The sequence below is a fragment of the Tiliqua scincoides genome, chromosome 12 (genome assembly GCF_035046505.1).
Source record: "Tiliqua scincoides isolate rTilSci1 chromosome 12, rTilSci1.hap2, whole genome shotgun sequence".
In the NCBI taxonomy this organism is placed as follows: Eukaryota; Metazoa; Chordata; class Lepidosauria; order Squamata; family Scincidae; genus Tiliqua; species Tiliqua scincoides.
Window position 1 is genome coordinate 15,003,158 of NC_089832.1, and position 19,203 is coordinate 15,022,360.

Here is a 19,203-nt window from a genome sequence, read left to right on the forward strand (position 1 = left end):
CCCCACGGACTCCCTTTTAAAACCAGTTACCCTGGCCACCCTCCAATCTCCTCGTGTGGAGGCCAAGCTTAATGTGTGCTTAAAGTTCTCCCACGAACGCTTAACTTTGGCTGGATCGTGACCAGAGTCAAAATAAGAACAGCAGTTTGGGGTCTCGGAGACTCTTACATCTGGCTGCTGTCCTGTCTTCTGAAACTTTTTTTTAAATTAGTTCCTTCTTACTGACTTGTTACAATAACAAAGTAGAAACTGGCATTTCATGCCACAGAAAACAGATGGGCTGAGCTTTGCTGAGCACATCCAGCAAGCATAAAACCCACTAGAGGTTAGCTGTTCAAACATGACAAAAACAGATGTACTTTAACTACCTTGTTTTAGTGTGTAAATAGTCGAGGTAGCTGAAAAGTTTGTGGCAGTGATCACATTCTCCTTATTGGAAGTGTCAAGCTCCACTCTTATCAGTTTTTCAATGTCACTATGGAAACTGCTGACCTCACCGGTCGGGAAAGTTGCATTGGTCAAGTGGCCATCAGAGTTGTACCTGGGAAAAGAACAATGGGATGAAGAACCTAGAAATCCGGTGGGGGGAAAAAGCACATGGACACATGATTTAACTCAATGTTCTTCAGTCTGTGAGTCATTGGCCACAACCTCATTTGTGGGATGGCAGCAACTGATTTTTAAACTCTACTAACTCTCCAGAAGCTCCTGAGTAGGTTCAGCATCTTGGACTGGAGAGTTTGAAAACAAGGGGAAACATTCATCAATCATCACAGTGAGTGTTGACATTCAGACATGGATGTTGACAGTTTCAGTTAGTTTTGTGACTATCAAAATGTGTGTGTGTGTGTGTGTGTGTGCGTGTGTGTGTGCGTGCGTGTGTGTGTGTGTGTCAAGACCAAGGATCCAATTGAGGGAGGTATGTATGGAGTGCTGGGGCGGCATAGAAAGGGGGTGACAGGGGCTGGGTGTGGGCAGATTGGGTCCTGGAAGAGGGGTGAGCGTGGCTGTGGATCCTCTTTCTCTCTCTCTCTCTCAGTATAGAACAGTACAGGTCACCCATCAAATCAGTAACCAACAACAACAACAACAACAAAATCAGTGGCCAACTTGATTATACTCTTACAACTGAAGAAGAGTTATAGTGTGAGCTCTGATACATGAAAATTCTAACACCTTATTGGTTCCCTGCAGTGCCATAATAACACCTCATTGGCTCTCAGAACAATCAGTCTCTTTGGTCAGTTTAGAGTTATGAAAATCCACTTTTTCTTACATAAGGCAGTTGTGTTTTCCTTTTCTGGTTAATTGGCTATAACTTTTGATAGAATGCAGTTATTTCAACGTGGTTTGTTTCACTGCATTCTGCACTAAATCACCCATCAAATGACATATAGCATGATGGTATTATTCAAAAATATCAAGATTTTCACAATTTTGTCCACTAGGGGCGCACCCCTTGCACCACCCTGGTGATGCCACTGGGTCCATGAGAAGAGACCCATAACCATGGTGGAGTGGTGGCAGTGGCTTCAGCATTTGGCCCCTGCTAGTTCCTAGTTTGATTTGAGTCCCCCACCCCAATGCTATCTGTAGGTTTTTTGTTTCTTTTGAAGCTTCTATTAAAAGCCAGTAAAAGTTTATTAAAAATATAAGTAGCTGCAGTGGTGCATGCAATCAACCTAGGTTGCAATCCTATCCTCACTTTCCTGGGAGCAAGTCCCATTGAACACAATACGACTTACTTCGGAGTAGACCTGCATAGGATTGCGCTCCTAGAAAATGTAGTTTCAGGCCAATTTCCATCCCCCCCCCCCCCCGCTGCTATCTGTCAAAACCAAATAAACAAAAAAAATCAGGGAAGAAAGCAGGTTATTGCCTGTGTCTGATTTTTACTGCAAGAATTGCTATTAATTTTGAAATAAGTCACTTATTGAGAGGTGATCTTGCACCAATTTACTGGCAAATACTTTTTCTGCTACTGCCTATTTGAATTACAACAAATATCATGTTCACAAGTCTGGCTGTTCAGTAGGTGCTGTTTTATTTGCTATTCCTGCAATAGCTCATTTATTCTCCTGTAATGTGGAATATTACCCTTCACTGTGTAAATAAAGCCATCGGTAGGAGCAGGGTCTTCTCTATGGAATCCTTGCCATTGCTGCTACTTAATTAGCATTTTAATGATGCTAATAACTGCTTTTTTTTACCTGCCATCTTGGCAGTGGTGTTACTAGGCTGGGGCGGGGGGGCACACCAGGCAGGAGGGGGACATCACCACACTGCAAGAGCCTCCATTCGGTGATCTTCTGGTGGCTTTGAGCCCAGCCAGTACATGCTCTCACTGCTGGGCCCGAAGTGGCCCAAAGAGTCTTGAAGAAGGCAGGCTTTTGACATTTAAATCAATGTGAGGGCCTGGAAGGTTGGGGGGGGGGGCGTGTTGATGTGATTACATTATTACATCACCCCCAAACTTCTGGAATGCTGAGCTGGAGATAAGCACTGCTGCCCCACGTGTGATCCACTGGAGGGATGCCTCTGCACCTTGGGCATGCTGGCACTGGTGTTGTTAGGGGGTGCGGGCCGCACCAAGTCTTGCGCATGGGGGGGTGGCACCACTGTTGGCCCAAATTTTTAAAATTTTGGTATTTTTGAATAATGCCATCATATCGGTGGTGTAGCTGGAGGAGGGTGGAGCAATCAGTGTGGCGGCGAGGTGGTCAAATGGCCCCTCCTTTTGGAGCCATTCCCGGCAGGGTGGCAAAACGGAGCCGTATGGCTCCGTTTTGCCACCCTGCTGGGAATGGCTCCAAAGGGAGGGGCCGCTGGCCAACCTCCCTGCGAGACTGAGTGCCCTGCCCCCCTCCAGCTACACCACTCCATCATGTTATATATCAATCGATGCATAATTTCATGAGGAATGCAGTGAAATGCACCATGTTGAAATATCTTTATTCCATCAAAGGTTATAGCAAAACACACACACACACACACACACACACACACACACACACACACACACAACACACACACACACACACACAGTGCGGCGGGGCAATGGTGCATCACCATCCCGACCACTTGGAGTGTTGACCACCCACTGCATGAGAGGAGGTTCATCATGGAGGTTATGTGTTGGCCTGAACTGGGTGATGCAAACCCTAGAGACACCACTGGGCTGGCGTATTACGTGAGCAAATGAATGAACAAATAATGGCTTTAATTTATCGACTGTTCAGACTGTCCAAGGTTGGGGTTTGTGCTTATCCTGATGCAATACCTAACCGGCACCACAAGAGGTCACTCTGCATCCAGGGGAATGAAACTGAGAGCTACTGAATAACCAAATCAATATTTTTTTCTTCTAACATGTCATTCCTTGCCAGAGATTTAAATGAGCAAAACGCACTGGGAGTCATGTGCATGACCCAGGCCTTGTCCCCATGTGCGGAGGCCTCTGGATAAACAAACGTATATGGAGAAGGAGGATGCACGCACAAACATTGCGACAGCATATGCATTAAATGATTTCTTCCATGCCACGAAACGGCACAATAGCGGGTCACTGAGAAGGAATAGCAGCTGCTCTGTGCCTCCTAGCAAAGAGTGTAGCTGCTTGGCAGAGGCTTTGCCAGATTCTCCTGCCTGAATGAGGCGGAGGTCATCTACGCTCCAGCCGAGGTCCCAGGATTTCAGACAGAGGTTTGGCTGAACTGTGTAATTATAAAATACAGAATACAATTCTAGTTGACTGTCCCTCTAGCTCTCTTCAAGCTCCCCGCACCCTGATCATTCCCAGCAATGATCTCTATAAGGAGTTAAAGTCTCTTTCCCCAGCATGGGGAACCCCAAAGGACTGTGTTTGGCATGGGGCTAGCATACAGCTGTATTCATGCCTTTCTTGACTCTCATGTGAACATAAGAAGAGCCCCACTGGATCAGGCCAAAGGGTCACCTAGTCCAGCTTCCTGTATCTCACAGTGCACCACCAGATGCCTTAGGGCAGGGGTGTCCGAACATTTTGGCAGGAGGGCCACATCATCTCTCTGACACTGTGTCAGGGGCCAGGGAAAAAAAAAAGAATTTACATTTAAAATTTGAATAAATTTACATAAATGAATATATTTGAGATGGAACTTATAAGAATGAATGAAGGTCTTGCAGCAGCTCAAGGCCTATAAAAGGCCTTGCACAAAGCAAGGAGGTCAGGAGGTCTGGTCTAGAGGGTAGAGCCTCCGTCTGCCTGAAGATAACATCCACAAGGTCGCCAGTTCAAGGCCACCGGCACCGTGTGGCCTTGAAGCAGCTGACAAGCTGAAGCCGAGCTATTCCATTTGCTCTGAGCGTGGGAGGATGGAGGCCAGAATGTGAAGCCAGATCGGAACGAAACACCTTGAATGTAGTCGTTCTTGAAAGAAAGAACCTTCTTTGAAATTGTAAAAATCCCTATTTAATAGGGATTTAATAAAGCCTGCCTATGTAAACCGTCTTGAATAAAGTCTTGAATAAAGACCAAGAAAGGCGGTATATAAATACCTGTTGTTGTTGTTGTTGTTATTATTAATATTATTATTTTCTTCGCTGCCACTCTGCATCACAGACGTGAAACAGCAAGTAGTGAAGGGAGCCCTCATGGGCTGGGGCACCTTCCTTATGAGGAAAGGCTACGGCGTTTGGGCCTCTTCCGCCTAGAAAAGAGACGCCTGAGGGGGGACATGATTGAGACATACAAAATTATGCAGGGGATGGATAGAGTGGATAGAGAGATGCTCTTTACACTCTCACGTAACATCAGCACCAGGGGACATCCACTCAAATTGAGTGTTGGGAGAGTTAGGACAAAAGAAAATATTTCTTTACTCAGCGTGTGGTCGGTCTGTGGAACTCCTTGCAACAGGATGTGGTGCTGGCATCTGGCCTGGACGCCTTTAAAAGGGGATTGGACAAGTTTCTGGAGGAAAAATCCATTACGGGGTACAAGCCATGATGTGTATGTGCAACCTCCTGATTTTAGAAATGGGCTATGTCAGAATGCCAGATGCAAGGGAGGGCACCAGGATGAGGCCTCTTGTTATCTGGTGTGCTCCCTGGGGCATTTGGTGGGCCGCTGTGAGATCCAGGAAGCTGGACTAGATGGGCCTATGGCCTGATCCAGTGGGGCTGTTCTTATGTTCTTAAACTACAATTCCCAGGAGGCCTTGCAGGTCTCTTGTTATCTGGTGTGCTCCCTGGGGCATTTGGTGGGCCGCTGTGAGATCCAGGAAGCTGGACTAGATGGGCCTGTGGCCTGATCCAGTGGGGCTGTTCTTATGTTCTTAACTACAATTCCCAGGAAGCCTTGCAGGTCTCTTGTTACCTGGTGTGCTCCCTGGGGCATTTGGTGGGCCGCTGTGAGATACAGGAAGCTGGACTAGATGGGCCTATGGCCTGATCCAGTGGGGCTGTTCTTATGTTCTTAAACTACAATTCCCAGGAGGCCTTGCAGGTCTCTTGTTATCTGGTGTGCTCCCTGGGGCATTTGGTGGGCCGCTGTGAGATACAGGAAGCTGGACTAGATGGGCCTATGGCCTGATCCAGTGGGGATGTTCTTATGAGAGGTCGAACAGTCGTCCTCACGCCGAGAGCAGTTGTGTTGGGCCAGCATGGGCTCCAGCAAGTCTGTGGAGGGCCAGAGGCTCAATGGAGACTGGAGGCTTCCCGCGGGCCGGATTGGGAGCCCCTGAGGGTCGCAAGTGGCCCCCGGGCTGGGGTTTGGGCACCCCTGCCTTAGGGTGATCAGATAACTAATTGCCTCAAGCCCTGAGGCTATTCAAAAATCAGATACTGTACCTGCTAATTACCTTGCAAAGAACTCAGCTCCTGCAGTTTGCAACATAGCTGCTAACTGCCCTGCAATGAGTTGAACGCCTGCAGTTTGCAAGCATGTGTAAATACAGAGAGATAAGTTTGAGGGTCTTTTTTCTAGTCATTATTTCTTAAATTAACAAACAAATACCTTCCAGCTTTAAAAAAAAAAAAGTCTGGTAAATCTAGGTGGGTGAGGGAGTGCCGTCTAAAAAAGTGGGTTCCAGTGCTAAAAAGTTTGGAATCCACTGTTCTAGTCACCCCATCTAAGTACTCCTCAGCTACCAGTTTGTATCATTATGTACCAATATGTAACAGGTGTTTCTGAGGACCAGTTTCCTTTCATAGTTGTGTAGAAGCATGGATTTTGACAGATGAGCCAATCCGGTCACAGCACTTCAAAAGTTGCTACAGTTCCACCTCCAGAAATTTCTGCTTCTACATGGGACTTGAAGTACAAGAAGAACCCAGTGGTGGGAAAGCTTTAGACTTTGGAGCTACATCTTTTTTTTTTCTTTGCCAAGAGTTTTGGAAGCTATCACCTACAAGCCCATAACGGTGGCTTGGGGAGGTGGAGAATGATGCAAAATTTCAGTGTGGGAAGGTGGAGTTAGTTGCAAAATGGCACCTTGTAATACTTTACATTTTGTTTTGTTTTTATGCACAATGCTAAATATTTCACTCATGCTCAGAGCAAGGTTCGGCTTTGATGGGCGGGGCAGAATGTATGGGAGTTTAGACTGAAAACAGCCTCCTCTGCACAAGTGGTTTCACCGGGGAGCCTCTTGTTTTCGTGCCCAATATCACCCAAACCTTGCACTGGTCAACCACATCTTCCCAGAAAACCGGATGCAAAGCCTGCTGGGGCAACAGAACATAGAAGTGGCTGGCCAGTGTGAGGTTTGGGGGAGATCAAGCATGAAGATCAGACATTCCCTAGTAGAACGGTAAGCTCTGGTCGTGTGGGGGAGGGATTAGCACAGGTGCCAGATTCAGCCCGCGGGCCATAGTTTGGAGAGCCCTGTTTTAGACCACTGCTGGACCTCTTGAGGTCCTCAGCTTATTCCTGCTTTGTTTTCCATAGAGAACAGTAGTAAAGCAGTGTGTATAGAAGGCCATAAATTGACCAGAAACCCTAGAATAGAGCTGACACTTTTCATTGATTTTTCTCCTTTGGCTCAATTTAGTCTCTCATCACAGGCTTAGGAACAAGTCAAGTTATGAGCTATTGGCAGAAAAGAACTGGATAGGAAAGAAGGCTTTGCAAGCCTGGGGGACTGTAGGTCAGAGGGTCAAGGAGGCTTAGGGTTGCTAGATTTACCCTGGAGAGGGCTCCTGTAGCTTTAAAGGATGCATGGACACAGAGGTATCTCGAGGGATTGCGTCACCCGATGAAAGAGCTCATTGCGTCAGATTCATGATGGAACCTCCGTTAGGACCAGAATAAATTACAGCATCATATGCACAACCTAAATGCAGTACCACCACTAGGGTTGGTGTTAGCCCCATTAACTGTGTCCATTTTTAGAAATGGGCTATGTCAGAATGCCAGATGCAAGGGAGGGCACCAGGATGAGGTCTCTTGTTATCTGGTGTGCTCCCTGGGGCATTTGGTGGGCCGCTGTGAGATACAGGAAGCTGGACTGGATGGGCCTATGGCCTGATCCAGTGGGGCTGTTCTTATGTTCTTAACTACAATTCCCAGGAAGCCTTGCAGGTCTCTTGTTATCTGGTGTGCTCCCTGGGGCATTTGGTGGGCCGCTCTGAGATACAGGAAGCTGGACTAGATGGGCCTATGGCCTGATCCAGTGGGGCTGTTCTTATGTTCTTAACTACAATTCCCAGGAAGCCTTGCAGGTCTCTTGTTATCTGGTGTGCTCCCTGGGGCATTTGATGGGCCGCTGTGAGATACAGGAAGCTGGACTAGATGGGCCTATGGCCTGATCCAGTGGGGCTGTTCTTATGTTCTTAACTACAATTCCCAGGAAGCCTTGCAGGTCTCTTGTTATCTGGTGTGCTCCCTGGGGCATTTGGTGGGCCGCTGTGAGATACAGGAAGCTGGACTAGATGGGCCTATGGCCTGATCCAGTGGGGCTGTTCTTATGGGTCATAACAACACCCCATTGGTTCTTGGAACAATCAGTCTCGGTGATCAGTTCTGGGTTAAGCAAATCTACTTTTTTGTTCCATAAGGCAGTTGTATTTTCTTTTTTCTGGTTAATTGGCCATAATTTTTGATAGGATACAGATAATTAAACATAGTTTTCTTCATTCCATTCTGTATGAAACTATCTTTCCAGTGATAGGCAACATGATGGCATGACTCATAAATAAAAGTTTTCCCAAAAGTTTTCAAAATTCGGCCACTAGTGGTTTCCATATAGCAAGAGGTGCTGCACCTGTGAATTGGGTGAAGTCACTCTCCTATATGATTTTGTATCACCCCTGTTGACGGGGGGGGGGGGGTTGGTTGGTTGGTTGGTTGGTTGGTTGGTTGGTTGTTTGGTTGGTTGGTTAGAGCAGGATAAAATCAGGCACATTCTGTCTATGGAAGAGTGAACTGATATGGAGAAGGTAGTGTTTTTCTTCAGCCAGGTACTACAGATAATAGTACAGTACAGGACCGGTGTTTCTCAACCACTGGAATGAGTACCACCAGTAATACTTAAGGTGGTATCTGGTGGTACTCATGGGACCCCTGGACCCTTACCGCCCAGCTGCGAGACCAGGAATGCAACACAAGGAGGCTCGATTTGGCAGGCAGAGCTCAAAAGCTTGCTTTCCCACACTTGGAAAAGCCCTCCTGGCCACCATGAGCCTCTTACAAGTGTTTGTTGCATCGCATCTGGCCTCCCTACCTGGAAGTAATTGGTGATGATGTAATTGCCAGTTACTTCCAGTGGTACTTAATGTGAAGTGGTACAATGTTGGGAAACACTGTTCTAGACTGTATGAGTGTGCAGAGCAACATTCTGTATAATGTTTTGACTTATTATAATCCCTGTTTTGTGTTTTATTATGCCAATACAAGTTTTTTTATTTGATTCCATATCACCCCCCTGAGGGTGTCACCCAGTGTGATCCACACACCCCTGCACCCCCTCATGGTGCCTCTGTATAGGCAGATAAATTCTTCCAGGGCAGCTTCTCCAATCACTGCAAGACAATGAAGGGAAAATGGACTCCCTTGAAATCCTTGCTGTACAGAACACCCATTAGAGAATCTGGAAGTCTTTGGAGGGCAGAGGAGCCCAAAAGGCAATGTGAAGTATCTGAACAACTGATTCGCACTCTACCAACCAAAACTACTACTGTAGCAGGTGGAAGGCAAAGCCAACCCTTGGGACACTGCACCTGGATCAACTCAAGTGGATTTCCTGTGAAGTATGAGAAAATAAGGGATTGCCGTCTTTTCAAGTTTATCACACGAGTTTTGGTGAACTTCCCTTCCCATCTGCCCATTCAGATGAAGTGATTTAAGGGGATTTAGCATCCCATTGGAATCAGTGGGATTTTGCTCAGTTTAAATCTAAGTACTTCTGAGATAAAAATAAGTGTTGCCAACTGAGCTCAAAGTCTTCAGAAAGCTCTGGCTACACCAGTGAACTCAACAAATGTGAAAATTAGAACAGATGGACAGCTCTTCAGAAAGCAGGTTGACAATAACAAAAATCTGAAATGAACCACACTGGATCCTTACTCTGTGCGACTAAATGTGAACAGTTTTGTGTTTATCTGACTAGTCTGAGGTTTCTTTATTAACTGTGGTGTGAGGATTTCAAAAACGCCACTGTTTTTGGAATTGCATCAATAGTTTAGCCACAATTTACGTTGTATATGTGTAATACCTGTATTAAAATGCATTAGGCCAGTGGTTCTCACACATTTAGCACCAGGACCCACTTTTTAGAATGAGAATCACTTTGACCTGTGTAAGTACTGTACAGTGTTGCATGTTTTCTAGATTGGAATTCCTATAGTGCAGTGGTTCTCACACGTTTAGCCCTGGGACCCACTTTTTAGAACGAGAATCTGTCAGGACCCACCGGAAGTGACATCATGACCGGAAGTGACATCATCAAGCAGGAACATTTTTAACAATCCTAGGCTGCAATCCTACCCACACTTATCCAAGAATAAGTCCCATTTACTATCATTGTTAAAGGAATAGACATAGTAGCTTGTTCAAAGTACAGGTCTGTCACATTTCCCCAAATGCAGTCACATACCATGGGAGCATCAAGTCTAATATATTAAAAATAAAATATTGAAATGAATGGGGAGCATCTGAAACTGGTTTGTGACCCACTAAGGGCCCAATCCTATCCAATTTTCCATTGCCAGTGTAGCCGTGCCAATGGGGCATGCACTGCATCCTCTGGTGGATGGGCCTTCTCAAGGTTTGGGAACATTTGTTCCCTTACTACAGGGCTGCATTGTGGTTACACCAGAGTTGGAAAGTTGGATAGGACTGGGCCCTTAGTGGGTCCCGACCCACAGTTTGAGAAACACTGCATTAGGCAATAGGATAGATTTTTTAAAACCCCAAAATGTGGGGCGGAGTCTGGGAGGCCCGCAGCCCCCTCTGCAGGTCTCCCTGAAGCTTATTATTGATCTGATCAGCAGGCTGGAACACACTTCCAGCTTTCACGCACTCTTGAGCTGTGATTTTTCAGTGGGTGTCTTTGATTTTATGTTGGCTATTGAAATTAGCTATTGCTTTGTATGACTGTATTGCATTACGCTTGTTGTTTTATCTTGCATTGAGCTTCCTGGGTGTGTTTAGATAGGCAAGAAAGGTGGGATTGAAATATTATGAAATAAGTAAAAACTCAGCAATCAGAGAGAATAAAACCTTGCTTTTTGAAATCACCACCCTGTCCCCAAACCTGATAGTCTTCTTAAGAAGCTGCATTCTTCTTTCCAAACCAAACCACATTCTGCACTTCTGCAGAAGGAACACACACACACCCGCCTATTACAGCAGAGCCCAAAAAACATTTAAAACATTAAAATAAACAAGCATCATCTTAACTTGCAGTTCTGTCAATTGATTAGAACTGGTTTCCATCAGTGCATAAAGCTTTAGCAGATGGATCTACCAATTATACTGATTGAAACTTACAGCTCTAATTAAACAAAATGCAACTGCAGACCTACCTTGCACACCTTGATTATTTCAAGAAATTTTTCCCAACCCCAAGCATTTCCTTTTTTTTTTTTTTTTTTATTTTGCTGTTTACAAATAGAAAACCACATAAAAGCCTCTGGAATCGTGGAGCACTACTGAAAAGATGGCTTTGAAAATTGGAAAAAAAAAAAGTCAAGAGTTTGCCATTCTGAGACTTCAGGATAGCACAGACACCAGTGACGTCACTAGGAAGTGTGTGTGGGGGGGAGGTGTCCAGACCACACAGGTGACACCCTTGGGGAAGCTTGACACCACAAGTGGCCAAAATTTGGGAAGCCTTTTGGAAAATTTGTATTTATGAATAGTACCATCATGTTACATATGACTGGAAAGATAATTTCATGCAGAATGCAGTGAAATAAACTGTGTTGAATTATCTGTATTCTAACAAAGGCTATGACCAATTAACCAGAAAAGGAAAACACAAGTGCCTTAGGTAACAAAAAGTGGATTTCTTTAACTCAAAACTGACCAGCGAGACTGAAAGTTCTGCCAATGAGATGCTATTATGACACAGCAGGGAACCAATCAGGTGTTAGTATGAGCTCTCATTTCCCTGTAGCAGACATGATACTAGAACTCTTATTCAGTTATGTGTGTCATCAAGTGGGCCACTGGTTTTTTGTTGGTGACTGATTTGATGGGTGACCTATACTGTTATATATTCAAATAAATACTTAAATAAAGTTAATGGAGTTACCCCAACCCACTGATGCCACTGCATTTAGGCTGTGTGTATGACCTTGTAATTTATTCTGTATGGTCTGTTATGGGAGGAGGTCTATCATAGGGGTGATGCAATGCGTTCTTGTACCGGGTGACACAAACCCTATTGATGCCCCTGACAGACCCAGAGGAAAAGTTTGAAGATCACTTACTCATACACCGTTGTCCATTCATACTCGTTACTTTTGGTTGTTAGAAGACCTGTGGTGCCGGGATAAGTCATGAGGGCCAAGTTGTAGCCTTGGGTGTAAACTCTTTTGAGGATTCCATTGCTGCTTATGCTCAGCCAATACACTTGGCCCCTAGGCATCACCAGCCAGAGGGGCAAACCACTGGCATCTCGGCGAATATGAACAGAATTCCCATTGCTGTTGGTAATGGTGCCAAGATCGCCATCTCCGTTGAATGTGAAATTGTACATGTAGTCTCTGGTAATGAGATTGAGGGTGTGCAGGTGAGTCCCGTTGCTCGTGAACTGATACAGCTCCTGGTCCGCTGGGGATGCAATCTCGTAAATGTTCATGTCGTTGAGACGAGCCTTATTCTGACTGACCGCACGGATACGTATGTTGCCAAGGTCAGCTATGTACAAAGTGCCATCGGGAGATGCGGCCAGAGAGGAGGGAGCTTTCAGCTTCGCGTCTTTGGCATAACCACCATCACCTGCAAAAGGATAGAAGAGGATTAGTCTGCACTCTGCTTAACTAATCACAGATTGAGAAATAGCTATCACTAAAGAGGGGAGAAAACGGTGATATGGGTTGAATGCCCCTTATCCGGACTGCTCGGGATGGAAAAGTGCCTGGATTTTGGATTTTTCTGAATTTCAGAATAGTTGCATAAAGATAATGAGAAATGCTTCCTCTTGCTTTTTTTCCACTGTTACCCATATGGGTATCTGCTGGCCTCTTGGGTACCTTTCAACAAAATCTATACAGGTACACACCAGAGAGCAGAGAACAGAAACTACAGCCTGTACCTGCACTGTATGTGGGAAAGAGCACAAGACCTTCTAGTGTTCACTCTACAGAAAGTTAAAAAGTCTTAGACAAAAATGCCCAGATTTTGGAATAGTCTGTGTTTCAGATGTCCGGATAAGGGGTGATCTACCCGTAATGAAATAAAAACACATAACACCACTTTCTGCACGTCTTATTTTTGTTTTAAAAAAAATCTGTTTAAAAATGTATTTATTATTTAATGGGGGGGGGGTTTTTTGCATGGATCATGACTGTGATTCCATCTGCAGACACTATACCACCTATATCACCAATCTAGTACACTTTTAAAGCAATTATCATTTATAATTATAATGTAAATTTTGAATAAAAACACATAACAACGCTTTCTGCACTTCTACCTTTGGAAAACACTGAAATCTGTGAAAAAAATAAAACCGTTTTCTTCCACCTCTTATCTATCATGCCTTGAAAAGCTATATTTCTAGACTGGGAGAGGGGGGGTCAACCAGTTTTTGCTTTCATTATCTAAATAGTCCTAGGTATGTACTGAAACTGCTTCACAAGCTTCAGAGGTTGATTCATATAAACTTTATATGAAGTTTACATATATGTAGGCTGAGTCTACATATAAACTTCCTAAATGATCTTGGTTTTACAAACTGTAGGCTGTAGGGGAACCCATATTACATTCTTTCTATTTCTCCATCCTGTCTTTCACTGACCATCTAGCTCAGGGTTGTCAAACCAATTTCATACAGCGAACCAAAGAGCAGACACGATGTCCGCTGAGGTCCAGAAGTTATGACAATAAGCAGGAAGTGACGTCATGACCAGAAACAAGCACTTTTGTCTCAGTTAGGAACTTTAGCTGCAAATGACAGAAGAGAAAATAGGCAATTCTTGATCATATTTTCAAGATATGAGAGAGCCCAATTGTCACGTGGGCTGCCCTTTAAGCAGTAACACTTCAGCACAGCTCAACAGCTGAGAACTCCTGAAGGTGGTCCTGGGAGAGCCCACAGACTGGTTAAAGAGCTTCTGCAGTCCACGTCTAGCCCGCAGGCCTTATGTTTGACAACCCTGATCTAGCCGAATGAAGAATCCAATAGGGTCTGAAAGCTTGCTACCTAGTTATTTTTTGGTTGATTCTAGCCAACCCTGGTAGGGACTGTGGATTTCTCTTCTAATGGACCAGCATAGACACCTATGATGTTGCAATTCTATCTCTAGAATATAGTGGGGGTGTCAATAAACTTCGTTTCTCACAAATGGATCTTATTAACTGAAGAAACCCAAAAGTGCAAACTGAATTAACGGAATGTGTTGCAATTCATACACACAGGACTCTGCAGTGAAGTCACAATCAATGCACAGTAGTCAAGGATGGGCTAGGAAGTGTAATCGACATTCCTCTCTTTCTATATGCACTTTTCTACTCAACAAAGGGCTCCGGATTTCTTGTGGACGTTAATCCCACAACACTAAAGCAATTAATGTTTCATTTTACATGTTGGCAACCTTTAGTCTCAAAAGACTCTGGTATCGCGCTCTGAATGGTGGTTCAGGAACAGTGTCTAGTGTGGCTGAAAAGGCTGATTCGGGAGTGACAATCCCTTCCACACTGGGAGCAAGTGCAGTCTGTCCCTGGTCTGTCTCCCTGGCTATGGGCCTTCCTTCTTTGCCTCTTAGCCTCAGACTGTTGGCCAAGTGTCTCTTCAAACTGGGAAAGGCCATGCTGCACAGCCTGCCTCCAAGCGGGCCGCTCAGAGGCCAGGGTTTCCCACCTGTTGAGGTCCACTCCTAAGGCCTTCAGATCCCTCTTGCAGATGTCTTTGTATCGCAGCTGTGGTCTACCTGTAGGGCGCTTTCATTACCAAACCCATTGTTTCATTACCAAACCCAATGTTTCATTACCAAACCCATTTCAGTGTATCAGTCCTATAGGACACTAAACAAAATTGGGGCCATAAGTCAGTGGAAGAGAGAACTGCTTTGCATGCAGAAGAGCCCAGGTTATATCCCTGGCACCCCCAGAAAAGACACAAAAAGACCCCCTGGAGGGTCACTACTAGCCATTGTACTGGGCCAGATGTACTAAGTCTAACTCAATTCAAGGCAGTTCCTAACAATGTGATTTTGCAGCCCCGCAGAGTTCTTTCATTGACAACTAAATCTTCCTCTTTCCCTGTTGCTGCAGGATTTGACACGTTGACTAAACTATCAGCACTGGACCAAAAGCAGTTGGGTCTCCCTCCTCCTCTGCTCTACGGCGGATGTCAAATGATGTGTTCTGATCATGACAACTTTAGCATCAGTGGGAGCCACACTCCTTTCAGTGCGCCAACAATGCCCCAGCTGGGTAATGGTTTCATTTTTGCCGACCAATCTAATTCTACAATTATGCTAATGTGGCTCTTCTTGACCTAAAATCTGTTTTGCAGCATGTCGACTGTGCCCTGTGCAAGAGGCACTGCATTGCACAGCGGAGAGGATGACGGCGTCCATGCTGCTAATTAAATTGCCCTCCCGTGCTGTAGGACTGTATGCATCAAACCAGCTCGGTTTTGACACGGCAAACAGCCAGAATAAGGTCTAAAGTAGAGTTATGGAACCTTGCAAAGTCCAGCCTCGCGTTTACAAACAACACTGCTTGGAATGGAATGTCACAGGCGTTCAATTCTGGGCATTCTCAAATTTCACATTTCAGTATTAAGACTTTTTCAGAGCATTACGTCCTTTGTTCTTTCAGCATGATAAGCTTGCAAGAAATAACCCGCTAGGTCAAGCTGTCAACAGCAACAACGCTTGTCAGAGTTCCTTGCCAGAGTTTGTCTGATAAGCTGCATAAGTTTACCAGTGCATCAAGTGAGCGGAAATTCTGTTTAGAATTCAAGAACCACACAGCTAGCAAATGCAGGGAGGTCAGGCATGGCCAGGAGCCCGTGGTTCCTCTTTATTTTCTCCCCAGAATTGGCCAATCCAAAGCTACTGTGTTCTTCGATCCCTTCTTTCTTTCCAGACCAGCGGTCTCCAAACCGTCGAAACGCTGGGTTTCCAAAAAGCCTTCCCCGTTGTGCATGGTGCTTACTGTTCCACGTGGCTGCTCCTTATCTTGCTCGCTTCTTTTCTTGCAAGCTGGTCAGAAAGTCAGAGTTTTCCTTCTCTCAGATGAGCTGCCTTCCCAGGCTAACAAGTCCCATCTACCCGGTGGCTGTTTAGTCGGCTGTTACAAGTACAGCCAAACTGAGGGCCTATTCTTATCCCCCAGCCCTCAGGGAACCTCCCAAACATTGTGGCTTCATCCAGTTATGGAAAAGGCTTCAGGAGTCAACCTCCAGGCAAAATCTGGAGCGGGAGTCCCTGAGGCAGTTCATGGCTGAACACAGTCACGTTCTGGCAACTCCTGCGATGCCGCTGGAACCAACCGTATTGGCCTCTGCCTTTCCATTGGACCATTTCAGCGATGTGGAGAGGGGGGATTTGCTTCGTGGGTAACAGTCTATCCTCCATATCTACTTGACCCAGGCTTCGCGCACTGGAGAGGACACTCTGTTCCAGAACCACCATTCAGAGCGCGATACCACAGTCTTCCGAGACTGAAGGATGCCAACATGAGGTCAGAAAGTCGTTCCGGGCAGCCTCTTCTACCCCAAAATTGGGGTGCAGAGCCAACAGGCCGTGGAAGCGGCTGCCCGGCGCAGCTTTCTGATGAGATTGGCGTGCGAAATTATCAGCAGCCACACAGAACGGTAAGAGTCATACACAATGGGGAAGGATTGGCCCAGGCACCAGAACTGGCCTGAGGGCCATGGTTTGGCAAGCGCTGTTCCAGGCCAGTAAGGAGGAGGCATGTGTGATGCATTTTGAAAAAGAAAGAAAGAGGATATTAACAGGAAGAAGAAGCAAAGCCAGGAAGCAGAGAAAAGAGGGTGTGCCATTCCAGGGAAGAGTAAGTGAAAGATTGGGAGGGAAACGGATGGCTGGAGGGCTTGGTCAAAGCCATACCAAGCCAAAATTTCCAGCAGGATTCACACCTCCTGCCCACTGACCTACATGATTCCTACAATGACCCCTTCAGTCTGAGATGCTCGTATCTTGGCACTGGTTATTTTTTTTTGTGTATACAGGCTCTTTCCTTGGCAGTAAGGAGCACTCTTTGCCAGCATGTTCTCTCTCATATCTTCCTTTTAAAAAAAAAATGAGGCTGAACAGTTTGGGGAAGGCGGTTGAAATATGCCTCGGGGGGAGGCAGGCCTCCTAAGCCCCCTGTGGTTACATATGCTGCAGAAATTGATATATTTTGTCAATATGTTGTTTTCAAACAAATTTAAACATTTCTATCCTGGCTGCCCTACCCAGGGAGCAGCCCAAGGCAGCACACAGAGAATTAAAACATTAAAGCAATCACATAAAACATAAAACATAAAAACAAGTTGCACTAACAAAACACTATAAAAACAAACACAACCATCTCAGTAAAGCCAAACAAGTAAATCAGCAACCAAGAAAATCATCCACCAAAAGCTGAGTGAAACCTGAAAGTTTTTACAGTACACCAAAAAGAAGTACAGATTGGGGACTTTACAAGCCTCTAATGGTATTGAGTTCCATAAGGTGAATGGTTCAAGAAGCTCCCTCACAAGGAACCCATGGCATAGGCTTCCTCACAAGAAGGCTGCTTGAATCACTGACTAATGAAGCTATGTCGTGTTTCTGAAACTAGATATGATAGGGCAAAATGGTGCCATTGTTGGAATCAGCACCCTATATATATGCAGGAATAGGCCTAACTTTTAAGACAGCAAAATATGTGTGATCTGAGCATATGAAGAAGCCTCTATAGGAGAAGGAAATTCCTGCTCAATGGACAAAGATGTCTACTTACCCGAGAAACAGTCACAATTGGGGTCAATCTTACAGTCACAATCCGTCGGTGCGCCAGCAATGACTGAGATCTCGCCATTGGTTGTGACCTGTTGGATGCGGTTGATCTTCCTCTCGTCCGTCTCAGCAATGTAGAGTATTCCGCTGTGAGAGACGCTGATGGCTCTGGCAGACTCAAGGGTGGAATGGATCGCCACTTTGCTGACTAAAACGTGGTCTATGCCCGGCACCTGGCAGTGAATGGGGCGGCCCGCGATAATTCGCACACGCCTGTTTTCGGAGATTTGGAGCACAATGTTGTTGTCCAGGACGTATAATGAGTTGTCAAGGGGGTTCACGGCAAGGTCTGTTGGCCACTCTAAGCGGACCTACAGGGAAAAGAAAAAGATTAAATAACAGATTTAAGGAAGATGGTTTCCTCATTCGTTTCCATTTCCTGCAAGAAGTGTTAATAGTTATTGATGAAGAAATGAACTTCAGTTGCATTACACAATAAGTCAGTGGCTCCCAAACTGGTGGGTCATGACCCACTAGCCAGGGAAGCATTTCTCCCTGCCCATTTAATAAGGGGTGGAAATGGGGGAGAGAGGAGTGCTGCTGCCGCGGGGGTGGGAGGGTCTTTTTTGTAATTATCGTGGGGAGTACCGGCCTCCAGGGGGTGTGGGAGCTCTGGAGACACCTCTACAGGGCTCCCCAGGCCTCTGTTAACGTAAAAAACATGATCAAAAACCACTTCTGGCTTTTGTACAAAAACAAGAAGTGGTTTTAACAGAGGTGACTGCAGGGCTCTCCACACATCCCCCCCCCAGTCTGGCACTCCCCCAGGGGGGCAAAAGCCCCCTCCCCGGCACCAGCATGATCCTGGGGAACTCACTGCTACAATAGCCCCTCCTCTCCAGATACTTACAGAGCTCTCTTGTAGGAGTTTGGGAAGCACTGCAGGAAATTGTGCAATAAATGCACAAATATTATTGAAAGTGGGGTGGAGGAACTGGAATTGGACTTAGGCCTGGAAGATCCAGGTTCAAATCCCTGCTCAGCCCTGAAGCTACCTGAGTGACCTTGGGCCAGTCACTCTTTTTCAGCCTTAACTACTTCACAGGGTTGTTGTAAGGACACAAGGAGGAAAAAAAAACAAACACGATGCACAGCACCCTGAGCTCCTTGGAGGAAGGGCAATACATCAACCAACAAGTTTTATGCTGCCTGCTGTGTCCTTTAAAGTCACAGTGACCTGAAATGCACTTTAAGTCACGGCCAAAGTGGCCAAGGATCAGCTCAGCACAGAACACCTGGGGACGGTTTTCTGTTCAGTAGGTCCAGATTTCGGAAGCTCCAGAATGCTCATGTCTACCCCAGTCTCTCACTGCATGTTTGTTAAGTGGTGCAAGGCACTAAACAGACATGAATCCAAATGCTTAACTGTTGCTGTTGTTCTGCTGTAATTGAGGCTTTGGGGATAGCGATTTGGTTGCACAGACATGACAATTAGTGTGACTTGGATAACCTTTTCCTACTGTGCGCCTGAAAACACTGAATACCAATGGGATCTCCTGTCCTCTGGCATTCAAGCCAGCCAGTTACCCAGCAATCCCC

At 45.7% G+C, this 19,203-nt stretch overlaps 1 protein-coding gene across 2 annotated transcripts in view; it reads right to left on the minus strand.

The window, feature by feature from the left end:
• TENM1 (teneurin transmembrane protein 1) overlaps positions 1–19,203 on the minus strand; it is a 277,961-nt gene that overhangs the window by 27,445 nt on the left and 231,313 nt on the right. For both annotated transcript variants that reach the window (XM_066640043.1, XM_066640042.1), the window contains 3 exons: positions 17,609–17,975; positions 11,914–12,424; positions 369–541 (listed from right to left, as the gene is read on the minus strand). In XM_066640043.1, coding sequence (XP_066496140.1) covers positions 369–541; positions 11,914–12,424; positions 17,609–17,975 — 1,051 coding nt within the window. The remainder of the gene's footprint in view (positions 1–368; positions 542–11,913; positions 12,425–17,608; positions 17,976–19,203) is intronic.